The 19,363-nt window shown below is 52.8% G+C and overlaps 1 protein-coding gene across 2 annotated transcripts in view; it reads right to left on the minus strand.

Moving 5' to 3' along the window:
• Positions 1–905: 905 nt before the first annotated feature.
• SMG5 (SMG5 nonsense mediated mRNA decay factor) overlaps positions 906–19,363 on the minus strand; it is a 29,964-nt gene continuing 11,506 nt past the window's right edge. Inside the window, exons 7-22 of one of the 2 annotated variants that reach the window (XM_050327889.1) lie at positions 18,596–18,674; positions 17,933–18,058; positions 17,414–17,482; positions 15,336–15,544; positions 15,083–15,220; positions 13,403–14,104; positions 10,281–10,450; positions 9,924–9,999; positions 8,978–9,153; positions 8,696–8,854; positions 8,416–8,475; positions 7,429–7,588; positions 7,005–7,095; positions 6,334–6,408; positions 5,556–5,694; positions 906–5,162 (exon numbers count right to left, since the gene is read on the minus strand). In XM_050327889.1, the coding sequence (XP_050183846.1) occupies positions 5,079–5,162; positions 5,556–5,694; positions 6,334–6,408; positions 7,005–7,095; positions 7,429–7,588; positions 8,416–8,475; positions 8,696–8,854; positions 8,978–9,153; positions 9,924–9,999; positions 10,281–10,450; positions 13,403–14,104; positions 15,083–15,220; positions 15,336–15,544; positions 17,414–17,482; positions 17,933–18,058; positions 18,596–18,674 (2,513 nt within the window). In that variant the 3' untranslated portion in view covers positions 906–5,078. The remainder of the gene's footprint in view (positions 5,163–5,555; positions 5,695–6,333; positions 6,409–7,004; positions 7,096–7,428; positions 7,589–8,415; positions 8,476–8,695; positions 8,855–8,977; positions 9,154–9,923; positions 10,000–10,280; positions 10,451–13,402; positions 14,105–15,082; positions 15,221–15,335; positions 15,545–17,413; positions 17,483–17,932; positions 18,059–18,595; positions 18,675–19,363) is intronic. The other variant, XM_050327890.1, reaches the window with a different exon arrangement.

The raw sequence follows: 19,363 nt of genomic DNA on the forward strand, positions 1-19,363 counted from the left end.
AGGACCAGGAGTCCCAGCCCCGGTGTTGTGGTCTTTTCCTGTTTCAATGTCACCCTCAGTCCATTCCCATGCAAAGGGCATGGGGCAAACTCCCATCCATGGTACCCCTGCTGCCCGCAGGGACCGATGACGGAGGCTCAGGGTTTGTTATGGGGCCGGCAGCACGTCCACAGCCCATGCAGGGCCAGGAATGCCGGTGGCCTCTTGGCACGGCCCTCCCGAGCTTGAAGGGGTGTTCCCAGCCCCGCTGGAGGGGACGGAGCCGGCAGTGACAGTCCCTTTGTGCCAGGGCGGTGTTGGGACACAGGGCACGTTTCACCCACAGCCCATTCCCCCACTGGGGACTGAAGCCGGATTTGCCTTTTCACAACCCCCCTCTCTGAGCTTCCCGCCGCTGGCAGCCTCCAAAGAACCGGAGAGGGAGAGGGAATTCCTCCAAAGAACCGGAGAGGGAGAGGGAATTATGCTGGTGCCTGGCTCGGTGCTTCCCCCCAGCAGAGCAAATCGGGGAGCTCTGCTGGTGAGTCACAATGAATGCAGGGAAGGGAACACCGATCCATTTTCCCCCTACAAAACATCCTCCACCTTCCCTTGTCACCAGTGTGCGGTGGGACCCAGCCCACCTTGTGCCCGGTGCCTGGAATGGACACCAAAAAGTTACATATTTTAAAAAATTTACACTTCCCCCCTCCCCTGTTAAAACCGAGCTGTGAAGGTGCCCAGTGAGCCCCAGAGGGTTCTTCTGCTGGGGTTGGAGGTGCTCCTGTGGCAGCTCCTGGGGCAGTGCAGGAAAGGCAGGAGGGTGTGGGAAGGACCACAGGACACGAGGTACAAACATCTGGTACTTTATTAAGCCAGTCAATGTGTTGGGACCACCGTCACATGCCAAGAGCCCCAGCCCCTCCTCGCCCAGCTGGGCCCTGTGCCCCCTCGTCCCCCAGCGAGAGCAAAATCCCCTGGCCCCGCAGGCCCCTGAGCCCCAGGAGGGCTGAGGAGAGATGATTGTCCCTTGCCTCGAACCAACAGTCCCCTCGCTGCCAGTGGTAGGGCCAGCAACACGGCCCCTGTGCCAGCCCGCCCTGTCCCCGCCCCGGCTGGGAAAACACCGACAAGAACCCCAAACTGAAGATGCAAGAGAAAACCCGAGGCACTGCAGGGACCTCGAGCCCAGCAAGGATGGGAGCAGAGGGATGAGCTGCTCTGAACAGCCCATAAAACCACAGAGCAGAAGCCCAACAAGCACCAGTGGGCACGTCCAGCCTGGTGTGGGGACAGCCCAGCCAGCCTCAGCCACCACAGACCTGCGTCCTCCCAGCACGGGGTCACCCCACAAACCCCCAACAGCTCAACTGGGTGGTAACGACGAGAAAACCAAACCCAAGAAACACACAAAAACACATGAAAACCCTTGGTTTTGGCCCACAGGATGGTTTTTCCACTTGCCCTCCTTCCCAGCACAGCGGGCGCTACAGAACTGGCTTGGACCTGGTCTGGGCAAGCCCGGAGTGGGTGCAGGAGCAGCACTGCAGGGATGAGCCGTGGCAGGGCCTGCACAGCCTCCATCCTGCCCGATGCTCTCGCAGCTCACAGCTCTGGCTCAGGCTGGGGGGGTTTGAGGGAGACCCCTCCACAGTGCACAGGAGCCACAGGACAGGTGGAGCCTCCCACAGACCGTCCCATTTGCTTTGCATCAGTGACCACCACCCCAGGGCAGGGACCCCCCTGCCAGCTCAGGGCCCTGCTGGGGTGTGGATGATGCACCCAATCCCAGGAGGAGCAAACAGGCACAGGCCCTCGGACAGAGCAGATCTGTTCGATTTATCCCCAGGGAGGAAATTCCAGCTCATCCCAAGCACTGGGATGGGGGCTAAGAAATGCCTTCCTTTACCCCAACCCTAAAGATGACACATTGAGCCCTCCCAGAAGACCAGGTGTGCCAGAGGACCCCACACTGCTCCAGAGCTTTGGAGTCTCCAGCTTTTCCAGCTCCATGCATCTGAGTGGGAACAGGTATCCCAAAACCATTCCCCAGGTGCTCAACCACAGCCACGCCCTCTGGAGAGGAGGAGGGTGGCACAGGGACCCTTCAGCTGTCCTTTTAAAAGGTCACGATCCCTCCCCCTGCAGCCCAGGGTGGAAGGTGCCACAGGGCAGTCAGGATTCCCCACTGCAGGGCAGAGGCCTCTTCCTCCCCTCCAAGTGTACAAAAGCTCAGGGAACATTAAACCAACCCCTCAGGAACAAGGGCAGTCACCAAGGGCAGCCTCTGCTTTCGCCAAGTGGCCCCACATGGGCTCACTGTAGCTCCACCAACTCTGGTTACAGAAATTGAGTTTATTTACTTTTGTTCTTTAACTGTGCCCAAACGAGGCCTTGGTGAGCCAGGACACTGTGCCAGCCCCAGCCTCTGACCCCAGGGCACTTGGCTCCCAGCTCCCACCCTGCTCAGCTCTGGGAGCTGCACAGACTGAGACACTCATCCCCAGGGAGGCAGAGATTGCTCTGGGCTGCTGCTCTGCCTGCACTGCTCTTCCCTTCCCTCCAGATCCAGCTGGGACCAAGGGAAGGACCAGCCTGGAAGGAAGCTGAGCACCCCCAGCTCCTCACTGCTCTGACTGCAGCTTCTCTTCACCAACCCAAGTGCGGCCGGGGGTGACACCGAGGGCTCTCAGGACACACACAGTTGGGCTCAGCCCCATCTGACTCCCAGATGGCTCTGCTGTGCTCAGCATCAGTGGGGTTTCCCCATCAGCAGGAAAAAGCAGAGCCTGCCATGCCCCCGAGCCAGGCCTCCATGAGACAAGGAGGGTTCCATCACAAGAGCAGCTGAGGCACAGGGGGTGATGCCTCTGCTTTCCACCACGTGCCACAAGGTGATTCCCTTCTCTTTTCCCACCCCATCAAACAGAAATAACAAGCTACACTAAATGGCTTCAAATAAAACCACTGGAGGGAAGAGTGACTGTGGGTTTCACAGCCCCTCTCAGATCTCTGAGAACGTCCAAGGTGAGCCAGAGTCTCCGACCTGCTGTCCTGGGTATGTCCTTTCCTTGGCTTAGCCAAGCAAAGCACTTTGTTTCAGGAAGAGCTGCAAAAGGGAAAATCTTGCAGGGAAACCCCTGTCCCTCCCCCACCCTTGCCTGTCAGCCTCCAGGGATGGATCCAGCTGGACTGTGGAGCTTGGCATTTCCCTCTGCTGCGCTGCAAAAAGGACCTCGAACTGGAAAAGAAACAAATCCTCTGGGACTTGTGCTGGTATTCTCAGTTTTTAACATGAAAACAAGGAACATCCTGCCTTGCAGTACAACACACCGTGCTCGGAGCCCTCACAGACTGGAGGAGCTGAGCTGCCCTCCTGTGTTACGCCCCGGCTGCAGCAGCTTCTGGCTGGCTCGTGTGAACACACACACAGGTAGAAGACTCCAAGGGTTTGTACTTGCATAGCTGCTGCTGGCTCGTGTGGATGGAGATGTTCCATGGGCACACAGAGGCAGGGGGAGCACGAAGAGGCCACCCAGCCCCTCTCCCACTGCCCTGCGAGGAACCCACGGCTCCACGCCCGAGCGCCGGCGAGTGACGTGTCAGACACAGGATGCGTGAGATGCTGTCGGGATGGAGGTCTGTGAGGTCCCTCACAGGTCACCTGGGGAACCAGCTCTTCCAGCACCTGTCCAGGTAGCATCATCCCTCCCGCCTGGGATGTGAAAAGCACGGAATGGTCCGGGAGCTTGGTCCTCCTGGGCAGGGGCGGTCACGGCGCTGCCTCTGCCGGCCCCGAAGGGACACGAGGAGGGGGGACACGAATGCTCCGGCTCTGCCACCCTCTCTACCATGGCATAGCAGCAGTGGTGCGTCGAACAACCAGCAGAAGATAATGGCTTTGAGATCCTCCTTCCTCCTCCACACCCCATTGCAAGATTTAGGGGAAAAAAGGGGGGGGGGGGGAAAGAAAAGACAAAAAAAAGAGGCGTTGGGTCCTTTGGAGACGTCCCCTCCATCCCAGGGTCGCAGTGCTCAAGGTTGAGCCTTATCGGTGTTTAAATCCCACCTGGCTCTTCTTTCTCTTCCAGCTACTCTGCTGGATTCCTCCTTTTCTAACGCTGGAAGCGAAGTGGGAGAGGCTGGGGATGGAGGCACAGAGTCCTGTGGCCTCCCTGGAGCAGCACAGCCAAGCTCACGTTGCTCATGAAGTGTGTGGCTTGCAGGGAGAGGGGGGATGTGCACCGTGGGCTGCTCCCTTCTCGCAGGCCCACATCCCTTTGCACTGAGCCCGCTCCACTGGGGACTGGGAAAGGAAATAAATATGCTTGTTCTGAGACAAAAAAAATTATATTAAGAGCTTTCCCCCCCTTTTTAAATAGCATAATTGTTTCCTTTGCTCTCTGACACTGGAAGAGTATCCAGAACCCCCAAGGGAAATCCTCTTTTTCCTTTTTTTTTTTTTTAATATTATTTATATATATAAAAACTAAGAATTAAAAGGAAAAAAAAAAAAACCCTTGAAAAATAATTCATTCAAAGGAGAGGGGGGGGAAAAAAAAAAAAAAAAAAAAAAAAAAAAAAAGACTATCCACTTTCCTGTCCCCAGATTGCCAAACAAGAGCAAAAACACTCTTTGGATCTTCTTTCCCAAGCCGGAGGGCTCCGTTTCTGCCACGCGGGTTTGGTTTCGCTCAGCTCAAGTCCACGCTCTGAACCGCCGGCCGTGCCCGCTGGCCAAGCAAGCTTTGGGAGGAAGGAGGGGGATGAAGGACTGCCCGTCTCTCGCCCATCTCTGCCGACTGGGAGAAGGGCAGAGCTCTGCCCCAGCGGTGCCGAGGGGCCTCTCTCAGAGCGGTTGGCGCCTCGGAGCTGTGCAGCCGTCTGCTCAGGATGCAGGTGGAGGGTGTCTGTGTGCGTGCCCACATTGGATTTGTTTTGTTTGTTTTTTAATTCGTTTGGGTAGGTATTTTTGTTACTGTTGCTGCTGCTGCTTCTTCGTGTCTAAGTGTCGCCCAGATTGTTGTTTCCTTCGTTCAGACGCTGCACGTTCCGAGAGGGGGAGAGAAAGGTTCACCAACCCGATGCCTTTCTGACCATCAGCCCATCTCTTTCCACTGCTTGTAGAACTCCAGAACGTTTTTTATTTCTACGCTGGCGTTGGCGGCTGCCTGGATGGCAGACTGCAAGCAAACACAGACAAAACAGGCCGTGATTGTTTTCCTTGCCCTGACAAGACAACTGCTGTTCCCAAACTGGGGGCTCTCGGGCAGGCTGGCATGGCTGGAAGGCCCAATCCTCCCAGTTCTCCTTGCTCTGGCACAAGAGGCCTGCACAGACATGGAATTCAATTCTACCACCTCTTCCCAGATACTCTGTACCACGAGAGCATGACAAATCAAAGAACTTTCAAGGAAGAAGGAATCTCATCTTAGAAGTTAACTCTGGGAAACCCAGGAAAGTTATTAGCCAAGGTAGAAAACATTTTTTAAAAAAAAAATCTCTGGTCAACCAATCATATTTTACCCTTGCTAGGAAGCAGAACAGCTCAGCTCAGCCAGAAAAGAGCTACTGACCTGCATGGGCACCGAAAATGTGCTTGGGTCCTCCAGCTGGAAGCCTGTGATGATGGTGACCATTCCCGTGGTGTCGTCCTCTCCGCTCCCTTGGGACACTGTCAGTTGTTTGCAGCTGTCCAGTATTTTATAGAGATTCCTGCCAGAAGAGAGAATCAGAGGGGAAGGTCAGTGGGAAGACCACATCTGCGTGGGAAGGACTTTTCAGAGAGCCTTCTGAGCAAAAAGCACTCGGTGTGAGACTTGCAGATGGATGTCCCCAACTTGAGGGAACTTCATCGTTACTCACTGTATTGGGTTTGTGTGGCCAGGTTTTGGTCATGGGGGAGCTACAGGGGTGGTTTCTGTGAGAAGTTGCCAGAAACAACAAGTGACTGTGACCCCCATTCCCTGTCTCCCTGCGCCACAGGGTGGGGAGGAGGGAGAACCTGGAAGGAGAGAGGGCTGGGGGGAAGATGTTTTTATTTTATTTCTCATTTTCCTGCTCTGATTCTGTCAGTATTTAATGAATATCACCACTTTGAGTCTGTTTTGCCTGTGACAGTGACTGTGAGTGATCTCTCCCGGTCCTTAACTCATGAATCTTTTGTTATATTTTCTCTCCTCTGTCCAGTTGCAGAGGGGAGTGAGAGAGTGGCTTTAGCGTGTCCAGCTGGGGTCAACCCACTACACTCACATAGAACAAGCTTTATTATGGGTTCCAGTGCTAACACCTCTCCCCAAAGCCACCTGCCTGCTGGGAACCAGGCTCAGACACCTTCAGATGCTGAAATCTTACCAAGCATCTAAATCTTGTCTCTTCAATTTATGCCTCTCAAAGCTCTTCCCAACATCCTTCTGGCAACGAATGTACCTAAGGAGAGAGCAGAGTCTGAGCTCACATGGAGACCATCACACAGACCAAAGTCAGTGCCCCACAGCAGCTCCTCCAAGTGCTGCAGGGCCTTTTACTGGCTATTGCCAACCCAAGTAACACCCAAAGGCCTGCCCAAGGAATCCCCTGTGAAACCCTTTGATCACCTCCCTGCCTCACCATCATCCCTGCTCACAGCACCACTTCTCAGAGCCCACCAGCCCCAACATGGGCCTCAAAGATGCAGTTTGTCCTCACAGCTCTTTGTGCTTTTGCAGAGCACCCAGGCACAGTCCGGCTCTGCCAGCGCTCCCGGTGCAAAGGGCACTGCTCTGGTTCACACAGGGACACAGATGCAACTCCCCCATTCCTCAGAAGCAGCTGCACTTCACAGCTGAGCAGCAACTACCAGCACATCTGGAGAACCAGGTGAGAATCTGCTACTTCACCACCTTCCTGTTCCTGAAGCTTGGCTTTCCCTTGACCCACTCCTCGCTCTGCTCCAAGGGATGCACAGCCTGCTCCCACCACTGTTGTTTTCTTCCTCCCTAAACCCCACTCATTCCAAAAGGAAGGGCAAATCACATCCCTCTCACCTGTTTCCCTTTTTAAACTCTGCCTCCAGGTACCGGATGCTGTCCCGAGCACCGGCGTTCTCCTTCTTCAGGAAATCTAAGCCATCAATAACTAACAAAGAAAAAAAAAGAAAGAAAACCATCTTGCTTACAGTTCTACTTCTGCAAACTGATCCAGAGGTGTCAAGTATTCCCCATTCCACGGAACTCTCTCTGGTGCACAGCAGCCATGGTTGCAGGCAGAGTGAGAACAAGACCTCTCTCCCCCAGCTGTTCTCCAACACCCTCTGCTGGATTCCAAACACGTGTTTGGAAATGGTTTTGCAGCTGCTCCAGCCCAAGTCAAGGAGGAGGGAAAGCCACCGCCCAGGCCCCTGGGGTCTGCTCCCAGCACAGAGGGGGCAGGGGCAGGCAGCCACAGTTACCTGCCGTGGAGTCCCCGTACCTGTGCGAGGGATGATGATGATGAACCTCCCGCTCGTGGCCAGCTGCTTCACCAGGGCCAGGTGCTGGCAGAGGGCCTGGGTGTCCGGGACAAGGTAAGGAGACATGGCTGACTGTGCCTTGGGCTGCTGGAGACTCCCCTCCAGCTGAGACACCTCCAGCTGAAAACACAGACGCAGAGACACTGGCTTCACATTTATGCTGAAACAAACCATCAAACCTCACCCTGCAAAGCTCCATCGGACCTTTCCGACCTCCCAGCACATGGAGCAGAGGGCTGGATGCAGCAGAAGGTCAGTGAGAGATGACAGTCCCACTCTGTACTGCCCCAGTGTGCCCCCACCTCGAGTACTGGGAGCAGTTTTGGGCACCTCAGTGTAAGGACATTGAACTTTCAGGGAGTGTCCAGAGGAGAATGACCAGGATGGTGAAAGCTCGAGCTGCTGAGGTTACTCAGCCTGCTCAGCTTGGAGCAGAGAAGGCTGAGGGTGATCCCCACCACAGCCTCCCCCCTCTTCATGGGGGTCAGTGACAGGGAGGTGCTGATTTCCTCTTTCCCATGACCAGCAATGGGACTTGAGGAAATGGTTTATTCCATTTGCAGTTCTGTTGCTGCATCGAGGGAACAGTTTAGGTTGGACATTAGGAAAACTTTCTTCCCCCAGAGGGTGGCTGGTCCCTGGAACGTGTTCCCCAAGGCAGTGGTCATGACACCAAGTCTGCCAGAGCTCAAGGAGTGCCTGGACAATGCTCTAGGGCATTCCATTTAGTTTTCAGTAGCCCTGTGAGGAGCAAGGAGTTGGACTCCACAATCCTAAAGGGTTCCTTGCAGCTTGAGATATTCTACAGTTCAGTCTATGCAGAATGGAATTACTGCCTCTGTGTGGGATGGGAGCAGAGAGTTCCCCTTCCCTTCCCTTCCCTTCTCAGTTTCTGACATTCCAGCCACTACCCTGCTGGTTTTCAGGCTGGAACAGGCATTTCCTACCTGCAGTCGAAGCTGAGCCATGTCCCTCATGAGCCTGTTCCGACGAGCTTCCTCTGCAGCCTGGTTGCAAAACCAAACTTCCATATCAGTTAGCAGGAAACACACCAGCTGACATTAGCACACACTTCCAAAACCAGGGTGAAAAGGGGACACTCAAGTAGATTTAAGGAGCAGAACAGTCATCTCCCCCGCAAAGATCTGCACTTACAGTCACAACCTAATAGCAACCTACAGGAAACTGTGCCAAGCACAGAAAATTCATCCACCTCTGCCAACTCACCATGTGAAACTGTGCCTGGGCCTGGTGCACCAAGTTGTCTTGGTCCGACTGTGCTATGCTGATGAAGATCCCAAGCTCTGAGTTGAACTGCAGGATGCTGCCCTGGAGGTGGGTAATGAAGTGACCGAAGCTCCGGATGCAGCAGATCCGCACGACAGACTGCAAGGAAGAACAGGCAGTTCCACCCTAAACCTCTGCTCAGGCCCTCAGTGCTGGGAAAAGGAACCACATAAAACAACAATCCAGGCCTGACTTTTTTCCCAGGATTTATCCCAAACTCACCTCCTCAACTGTTGAGAAAATGGGCCGGTCCTGCTCGAAGTTAAACCTCCTGTGTGCATTTTTCAGAGGGGGCAGATTGCGCAGGGCCACATCTTCCGGGAGCAGGAGGTTGGCCTTCAGGTCTGGGAGCTCAGCCTCACTCAGGATGTCCTTGACTTCATCACAGAGGGCCAGCCCTGAAGAGGAGGGGCAGGAGGGAGAACAAAACAACAGGTAAGGGGACAAAGAGGAGAGCTGCTGTAAAGCACATGATCTGTAATGGTCACTGGCAGAGGTGTTAATGACACGTGTCCTGTGAGCACCTGCTCAAGGAGGAACCAAAAGGCCAACCCACAACATAAAGAGCAACTGTCCCAAACAGCCTGCTGAGTGGCTCCAGGAATTCTCCAATTTGGAGGGATAGCTTTCTCACTCCTTCCAACAGATGAACATCCCTGTTTAAACTCTGCTTCTTGCAAACCACAGGGATCTTCAGGCTCAGCCCCAAAGAGGCACAGGGGATATCACGAGCAGCTGGAGCTCCAAAACTATTTTCCAGGGTTGCCATGACAAAAATCACAGCCTTACTTCTGCTCCTGGCAGTGAATTTCACTCCTGCTGGCCACACATGGATTTTCACACGCTGGTGTCAGTGTTTCAGTATGTTGCCAGTCATATATAATATGATTTTTGTTTGAGATTTTTGGAGTTGTCCTGTCAGGGCCAGGAGTTGGACCTGATAATCCTGGGGGGCATATTCCATGATTTTATGACTCTAAAGTCTATGGGATAGTATTTAACTGGAAGGGTGTTTTAACAAAGAAAAAACAACACGTGCATGTGTCGCTTCCCACTGTGCTTATAAAAACTGCTCCTGGGAAATATGTCCCCCAGGATCTCCCACACACCCTGGGAATCCCTGAGGACTGGGCTGGGTGAATGACATCGCCATTTCCTCCTCCAGTACCTGATTCCTGCAGGTCTGCAGCAGAAGGCAGAAGGTTCAGGAGCACAGACAGCCTGTTCCACAGGCTCTGGGAGCTCTGCAGGAAAAGAACACAAAAGGCCACAGAAAATGTCAGGACAGATGTACACAACCACCAGGCCACTTGAGCCTTCCAGCACCTCACAGCCCTCAGAATGCTTTATGAAGAGTAAACCTCACTACCCTTCTTAAGTCCAGGTGAGCTTAACTCAGATGGTGGGGGATGTAACATCACACTCTGTCAGGGACTGGGGCTGTGGCTGCAACCTGCCCTCCACATCCCAGCCCAGGGGAGCTGACCAGACACAGCCTTGGAGGGAGCCCTGCCACCATCCCCACCTGAGCACACATGATGATGAGGTCTGTGTTTGTCCTCAGCCAGTCCAGGAACACCTTGACCGTGAGCAGCAGCCCCTCGTTGGTCACGATCTCCAGCTTCTCCTGAAGGGATCGCTCGTTCCTGCAGGATTTGTTACTTGAAATGCTTTCCTCAGAGTCAGACACATCATCTGCAACACAAAGGGAAGTGCAGGATGGCAGGTGTTAAACCCCCTGAGATGCCAAGCCCTGCTGGTGTCAGGACAGCACTGAGCTGGTAAAGAGTTGTGCTGAACTATTGGTGCTTCCACACACTCTCACAAAACCAGGCCCTTTTCCACCACAGTCCCCTGTGCTGTTACCAGAATGTACCACTCCTGCATTTTCATCTTCCTTGGGAGAAGAGGACTAAGATCTCCCTGTGAGGGAGAGAGAGACTTGCTGACAGAGCAGGGCAGCCCGTGCCTGCACAGGGAGCAGGGCAGCTCCTGCAGGGAACAGAGCCAGCAGTGGCCACGAGTCCAGCACGCTCCCACCTTTGGGCCAGGCAAGAGAAGGAAATGGCAGGGCTGTCCTATGACCCAGGCCTGGGGAATTTTAAATATTGAATATATTCTTTGCAATCCTGTAACTCTCCAGAGCTGAGGACCTCAAAGTCACTGCCAGTGGAATCACACGTTACACACATGACCTGAGGTCTAGGTGGGAATCAACGACATGTTTTGCTACAGCCCTTATTTCAAGGGCTGCCACTGCTGCCTATTAACACAGCATTCCATAAACCTTTGGAATCAGAAGGGAGGAGGTGATTTATTCAGAACTCATCCCTGACACACCACAGAACAGCAGTTTGGAAACAGCACAGCCAAGAAGAGCTCACAGCTAAAAAAATCCCAGGGGTTAGTGAACACATTCCAACTCTCATCTTCTACTTCTGTAAGGTATCGTGGCCACAGTTCCTGGAGCTGCAACATCTGGATAACCCACTGAGGAAAAGGGTTAAACAGACCAAAACCCATTTGTTTTTTCCTTTACCCCCCACCTCTTTCATGTGTCCATGAAGCAAATGCTGGGAGCCAGTCAACACTGACATGATCTAATACTGCCCCTTCAAATTCTGGCCCGGGAAAGGCCTCAATCCTGCCAGTGCTGCAGGCCAGATGGATTTGGCAACAGGCTGCAGAATGTTCCCTTGCTCCAGGAAAGCCAGAGGGAATGACAAACAAGGCCGAACAGGCCCATGTGGTTTTATCTGGAACACAAACAATTCCCTGTAGAGCACCAGATCTCCCTTTCCAGCTGCTCTTGGTCCTAAGTTGGGTGGTAATGGAGATATGGCAGCTCCACCTGCTGTGCATCTCCAGGGAGTTCAGCCTGGAACACTTGGTGAGGCACTTCCAGGGGGTCACAGAGAGGCCCCCAACACCTCTCACATGCACCCAGGTCACATTTTACAGATAAACTCCTGTGAGAGCTCTGCAGGGTGGGTAAGCTGTCATCTCATGGGGAACTTCCTCCCCTGCACCTGCACTGTCTGTTACCAGAGGCCCTAGTAAGTGTCTGATTAGGGATTTCACATGGGAAAAAGGAAGATAATTCCAGTCTTTCATACCTGCTGGAATCATCCTCTGAAGCCAGCATGGTGTCACCAAGGCAAATCGTGCCTGACAAATATAGTGGCCTTCTATAATGGGGTTACAGCAGTGGGGGATGAAGGAAGAGCAACTGACATCATCTACCTGGATTTGTGCAGAGCATTTGGCACTGTCCCTCCTGACATCCTTGTCTCTAAACAGGAGAGATATGGATTTGATGGATGGACCACTTGGTGGACAAGGAAGTGGTTGGATGTCACTCTCAAAGAGCTGCAGCCAATGGCTTGATGTCCAAGTGTAGAGCAGTGATGAGTGGAATCCTCAGGAGTCAGGACTGGGACCAGCACTTCTTAAAACATCTTTGTTGGTGACAGGGACAGTGAGATCAAGTGCACCCAACAGCACTGAGTTGTGTGGTGGGGTCACAGGCTGGAGGGAAGGGATGGCACCAGAGGGACCTGGACAGGCTGGAGAGGTGGGTCTGTGCCAAGCCCAGCTGGTTCAGCAAGGCCAAGGGCAAGTACTGCACCGGGGCAAACCCCCAGAAACACAGGCTGAGGGAGAATGGCTGGAGAACAGCCCAGAAGAGAAGGACTTGGGTGTGTGGGGTGACAAGAAGCTCAACACGACCCAGCCACGTGCACTGGGAGCCCAGAAAGCCAATGCTGTGCTGGTCTCATCCCCACAGTGTGGGCAGCACATGAGGGGGGAAATTCTGCCCCTCTGCTCTGCTGAGGTGAAACCCCCCCTGCAGAGCTGCCTCCAGCCCTGGGGCCCTCAGCACAGCAAGGACCCGGAGCTGCTGGAGCAGGTCCAGAGGAGGCCACAGAGATGCTCCAAGGGCTGGAGCCCCTCTGCTCTGGACACAGGGCTGGGAGAGCTGGGAGTTTTCAGCTGGAAAAGAGAAGGCTCTGGGGAGACCTTGGAGCCCCTACCGGGGCCTAAAGGGGCTCCAAGAGAGATGGAGAGGGACTGGGGACAAAGGGCTGAACAGGACAAGGGGAAATGGCTTTAAGCTGAAGGAGGGTAAATTTAGATGAGGTATTTGGAAGAAATTCTTCCCTGTGAGGGTGGGGAGGCCCTGGCACAGGTTGCCCAGAGAAGCTGTGGCTGCCCCATCCCTGGAAGTGTTCAAGGTCAGGTTGGACAGGGCTTGGAGCAACCTGGTCTAGTGGAAGGCAACCCTGCCTGTGGAAGGGGCATGGAACGAGATAAGCTTTGAAGTCCTTTCAAAACAAACCAGCCTGTGTTATCTTTTAATTATCTGAGCTGCTCAGTGTTTAGTCTGTGGAGCCAAAGCTGTTCTGGTAAACCCTGGCTGGCTGCAGGTGTTGCCTCTGTCAGTGCCCATATTCCTGCATGTCAGGCAGTGAAAGCAAAGCTCCTCCTTCAGGGAATGCCTAACCCAGAGCCTGCCCATTACCTGGGCAACCTTGTTCTCCAAACCTGCCCAAAGGAGAGCTCCCACCATGAGAGAAGGTGAATTTAACAAACAGACTGCCACAACGTGCAGTTTTCTACTTACAACTGCAGTAACAAGGCCCTTACCTTGCTCTGCCAAGCTGGGCTTCTCCAGATCTCCGTTGACACACGGTTTGCTCTCCATCCCGTCCTTCAAGGTGGGTGGTTCACTGTTGGGTTTCAGGAGGATGTTGCTGAACGTGGGGGCCAAGCGAAAGCAGCGTTTGGTCTGGAACAGCTGGGTGGACATGGCCTGCAGGTTACTGGCTATGCTTGCGTCGTTAGTGCTCAGGGAAGCTGGCCCATTGACTGCTGGATCTGCTGCCTCAATTTTAGAGATGTTTGGGCTCTTGGAGTCCCCCAGCCCACTGCCATCCACACAGTTTTTTAAGGCCTCTTTGGGCCCACTTTTGCCTCGGCCGCTTCCCTCCTCACCCGGCTCATCCTCCATGTCCTCCAAGTCGGACCGAGACTCTTGGCTGTTCATGTCAGAGTCTGTCTCCACATCAAAAGCAGCTTCTGCTTCCTCGTCACTCTTCTCTGAGCCACTCTCTGAGCCATCGCTGCCCTTGATGGAGCCCTGGCTGGAGTCAGAGTCAAAGCCCTCGCTCAGGTCGCTCTCGTCCACCTTCTGGGGGTGGCGGCGGCGGCGCAGACAGGAGAGCCGCGAGTATTTCTTGCTTTTCTTGCAGTCGTTCTTCCGCTGTTCCTCGCTGGGCTGATGGTTGGCCAGCTCAGCTTCAGTTTCCTTCTCAATGGAGTTCACAGGCTCCCGTGACTCCTGATCATCTGCATTTACAGGGAGAACACAAGTTAAAGTCGCGGTGTGTCCCACAGGTTGCTGCCTGCCAGCCCCGAGCCTGGGGAACCAGGGCTGTAAAATTCAGCCACCACTTCCATCAGTGTCAGAACAAGCAATGGCAACCCCAGAAGAGCTACTCACTCTCTAAAGGCACCTGGGAAGCCCTGATCCCTACTGCCCAAGCTGTGCTGCTCCATTACCAGGCAGCCTTAGTGCTGAGTGCTGCTAAAGCAACACCAAACACAGATGAATCCTAACTCTGCTCCCCAGCTTTCTACAGTCAGAGCAACCCACCAAACAAAAGGCAATGACCTGACCCAATCCCTTCCTTGACCAACATTCTCCCAGCCTTTCCAGCAACCCTGAGTCACCCTGACAGCTTCCAAACCTGCAGGGGAGGGGTCGTTCATTGTTGCTTGTACCAGGACCCCTCTCACCTTGCCTTCAGCGAGGTACTGCAAACAGAATGTTTGCAGGGGAAACATTCAGTAGTTTAATTCTCTGCTCAATGGGATTCCCCAGAAACTCAAGAGCTGCCCTTGAGCAGAGCTGAGGTATGCTGAGAGAGCCTGTCTCCCTCAGCCCCCCTCTGCCTACCCCAGCCCAGGTCTTTCACCCAAAATCATCTCCTCAGTGGAGGAGGAAAAGGGTCAGTAAAAACAGTAAACAGAGAGACAGAAAATAAAGTCTCAGACTGGGGTAAACAGGTGATGAATGAGCTGTCAAGAAGCACAGAAAGTAAACACCTTACAAGGAAAGCAACATGTCCATCCTGTGATGATTCAGATGCTCACAAAGAGCATCCAAAAGGAGACTGCTCAGCAGGTCATCCAGCTTTGGGGATTTCAGCTCAGCAGTCAAAGATGAAGATGCCTCTACCCTCACTCAGGCACTACACTACCAAACCTGTGCCCTATAGGCAGGCAACTGGGGAGAGCCAGCTGCTGCCATGACTGTTCTCTTACCTGTGCCATCACTCTGAAAGGCTGGGACGGGATTTTCCCCTTCTTCTAGCTCTGCCTGGAGGCGAATATTGACGTGATTTATCAGGTGAGAGAAGAGGGCCAGCGTGAAGGCAATGGCTGCGCTGTACTGCTTGGAACCTGCAACCAGACAGTGGGGTGGAGGAGCTGAGCACCAGGCCACAGCACAAACACCAGTTCACACAGCACCCTCCAGCCCAACTGCAGTTAAATTCCCAAGTAAAGCACTGGTTACCTGCCCTCTTGAGGCTGTGAACGCTCATAAGGCAGATGATGACCATGCGGAAGATCAGGAGGTCAGGAAGGAAGGAGTAGCCGCTCTCATACTCTTCTTCATCTTCACTACTTGAGCCCAGGTTAGGAGGAGAGGGCAGGTAGAACAAGCACAGGTTGAAATCCTCCAGCACAGACTGGCAGAGAGACGTCAGCTCAGAATCCAGAGAGCTTAACAAGAGTTAAAAATAAACAAGAATTATTGCTCAAGACTTGGGCTCCTGGCAATGTCTGCACAGAAACTGAACCAAAACTGGCAGTCAGGCTGTCCTTTAGCACCAGGCAGGACGAAGCACTAGAGAATATACTGCAGGCAACAACAGCTATGGGAAGTAAGTGACATTAATCAGATCCTGCTTTCCTCTCCAAAGCTGCTACACTGAAGACAAATGAGAACTAGAGATGGGTCACCAGAAACCAGATGACTTTTCCCATGGGAGCTCAGCAGTGGCCATTGAGATACACAAGGCACTTCAATGCTAAAGGGAGCAAAAGCTGCAGATGCACTGCTCAGTGCAAGTGTTACACTGCACACACTCAGGACTCGGCCTTTCCTCCTCCCATGTCTCTAACTTGCAGCCTCGCAAGAATATTCCAAAATCCTCTGTAGCATTCCCTCCCTCAAGGGAAGCACCCACAAGATCAGTCCTGTGGGCTATGAGGGCCTCCTAGTTACAAAACAAACCCACCAGCAGAACTTCCAGCAAGTCCTTTTCAGGGGGAATTGTCCTTGGGAAAGCGAAGTAACTTCCAATTTTCTTATGTGCTGAATACACGTTAAGTGGATTTTAAAGGAGCCTTGTAGTCCCACCACGGTATAAGCCAAGGTTGGAAAGTCAATCCTACACTGGGCTGCATGAGCAAGGGCAGAGCCAGCAGGGTGAGGAAATGTTCTCCCTCTCTGTTTGGCACTCATGAGGGGGAATCTGGAGCACTGCAGCCAGTCTTGGGGTCCCCAGGACAAAAAAAAACCACCAAAAAAAAAAAAAAAAAAAAAAGACACTAACAAACTGGACTTGGTCCAGCAGAGGAACAGAGAACATGATGGATGAGAGGAGGCAGAGAGAATCAAGGTTGTTAAGCCTGAAGGACAGAAGCTCAGAGGGGACTGTCTTCTGTTTCCAGATGCCAAAGAGGTGATTACAGAGGACCAAGAAAGACTCTCCTCAGTGGTGTACAACAAAAGGAAGGGAAGTGATGGGTACACACTGCAGAAAAGGAAATATGAGACAATGCAAGGAGAAAAAAATTCCATGGTGAAGGTGGTCAAACACTGGAAAGGGGACCACAGAGGTGTGGGATCTCTGTCCTTGGATCCAGTCAAAACTCAGCAGGATGAGGCTCTGAGCAACCTCATTTGACTGCACATCTCTATCTACCTTGACAGTGAACACTGCTCTAGGGGAGAACTGGACCCTTGTGGAGAACAAGGTCCCTTTGAACCTAAACCCTTCCACAATGAGTTTAGGTGCAGCCTGAGTCTAAGCCCTTTAAAACACCTGCTCTATTTCAAGCAGTTAGAGATTATTTTAAAATCACCTGAAAACCTCCAGCAGAGCCAGTGAAAATCCAAGAAAAAAACCCAAACCCCCAAAAATCAGACATCTTCCCATTTACTCTAACACAACCAGGTTTTGCTGCTGTTTCTTTGAACAAGGTGTTTGGTTGCAGATGTCCAAGTGCAGTGAACAGCCCTGCGTGTGTGTGGATGGTGATTCTTTGCTGTCCCATCAGCCCAAATCCAGGGCTTGCCAGGAAAAAGCATCTGATGACTGCACAAGGTAAGCAAACACCAAGGCACAGCACAGCACAGAGACAGCTGCAAGGCTCAGGAATTCAACACTTACTCCGTGCTGGCTCGATTTAGACAAAGTATTCAACCCTTTGGCATTGCAGCCTACCCTGCACAAATAGTCTGAAGTCTTGGACCTTTTGGCAGAAAGCCTCAGCACAGGCACTGTTATTCCACAGGGAATAACAATTCCAAGTGCCTGCTACTGTGAGTTATCAAACAGAAGATATAATCTGCCATAACCTTACCTGCTCTTTGGCTGCAAAAGACTCTGCAGGTACATGAAGCTCACCAGCAACCTCTTAATGTCTTTGCCTCTAAAGAGATGGAAGAGAAAACACTGTAAGGCAGGTACCTCATCAGAGGTGGGCTGGTCTGACAGAGCTCTGTTAACAGGTAAATCAGGTCTCAATTGAAAGCTGCATTCTGATGAAAGTGGAGGGAAAGAAGACAGTTTATACACTGCCAACTTTCACCAACATGCCCCAACCCTCACAAACAGGCCCCAACTGCAGGGGACAGTGAAAAAATCTCTCATCGCAAACTAAACCTGGCCAGCATTTAGCTTTTCTCCTGAAATTATGACCTGAGACATCAAAAATGAAATCTAGAGTGGGGCTCTTGAAACTCTGGGAGCAGTCACCGCATCGAATGGCCCATCTACTGGTGCCACTTCCCACAAAGACACTACTCTCAACCCAGAGGATGACACTGGTGGCACTGCAGACCCTCAGCCTGCAGCCCTCTCCTTTTCTTTCCAGCCTTACCGTTTCTTGCTTGGAGACAACTTCCTGGTTTCACATTTCTTCAGCTGGTGATACATCTTGGCTGCTTTGTCATACAGCCTCTTCAGGTTCCCATAGGCACCTTCGAAGGACACTTCAGACTGGATGCTGAGACACCAGAAGAGGACACAACAGGAGTTACTTTGCTGCAAGGCTGCTCACATTTCATGGCTTTAACTCACTAGCAAGTTACTCAGGCATTGAGGCACAATGACAGGTACCAAGTGCTGTGTAGGGACACACTGGGCAACTTAACTCCCACTGACAGCTGCAAACCTGACTTCAGCTGCCCCACAGCTCCAGCACCTGCCCTGCCAGGGTCAGGTAACTGAATTCCACCCACCTCACTTGGCAGTACCTCCACACCCTTCCTGTCTGGCTCTCCACCCAGGACAGGGTTGGGATGAAGCCCTCCAGGTGCAGCCCTGCACAGTTTAGCGACCAGCACGACGCTTTGGTTTGACTGAAGCTCGCTCTTATTCCCAGCCCTGCTCAAGGGTGAACTAAACCCACCTCCTGCCCTTCCCCTGTAATTCCTCTGCTGAAAACAGTCCCAAGTTCAAAGTGAAGGCAAAGAGGATCCTGTGTCTGCAGTGGCAGCACGCTGCTCCACAGCCCAGGACGCCCAGAACCACAGGCACTCACCAGCGTAGGTAGCAGTAGGTTGCTTCCACATTGTAGTATTTGCTGCCTGCCAATGTCCCCAACTGGTTGAAGGGCATTCCTGTCAGGAAGGAGAAGGGCAATGCAATTCACGTGGAATTCTCCAACAGCCCTGATGAAAAGCAGATCCTTTCCCCCTCACTTCATTTCCACACAGGAAGAAAGCCAGGAGACACAAACAGTAGTAAAGCTGCAGTACAAAGGTCTGGACTACTCAATCTTTCTGCCATGCAGGTTTTGTTTTCTGTTTTACAGAGCTTTTAGATACTCCCCACCTTCTGCCAGTTATCTACATAAGAGAGCAGACCAAACAATGCCTCCTCCTCTGTATTAACAATGCCATGGCCTTGAGTCCATATTTCTCCACACAGACATCACCTTATCAGCACCTGAGAGCTCTGCTCCAGTTTACTGTGGTGCAGAAATTTTTGTCACTTATTTGGGACCAGCCTATCAAAACAGCTCAGTAAGAACTCCACAAAGGCAGCATGGAGAGAACACTTGGCTGGAAATGCACACTTTAAGGTAAGACAGGCCCTCTACTCTGGTGCCTCTGTGTTCCCAGAAGGAGGCACTTCTGAAGGAGGAAACAGCACAAGAGATTTTTTTTTTTTGCAGGGGGAAAACGTGGGAGGTGACCAATAATGCTCTGCTCCTGGCACTGGAGAGCTGGATCTGCCCTCAGCCAACAGGCACAATGTCACCAAACTCAGGGAAGTCTGAGCTTCTCAGCGGTTTTCAGATGAGAAA

This window comes from Myiozetetes cayanensis, unplaced genomic scaffold (genome assembly GCF_022539395.1).
Source record: "Myiozetetes cayanensis isolate MyiCay16 unplaced genomic scaffold, myiCay2020 scf35, whole genome shotgun sequence".
Lineage (NCBI taxonomy): Eukaryota > Metazoa > Chordata > Aves > Passeriformes > Tyrannidae > Myiozetetes > Myiozetetes cayanensis.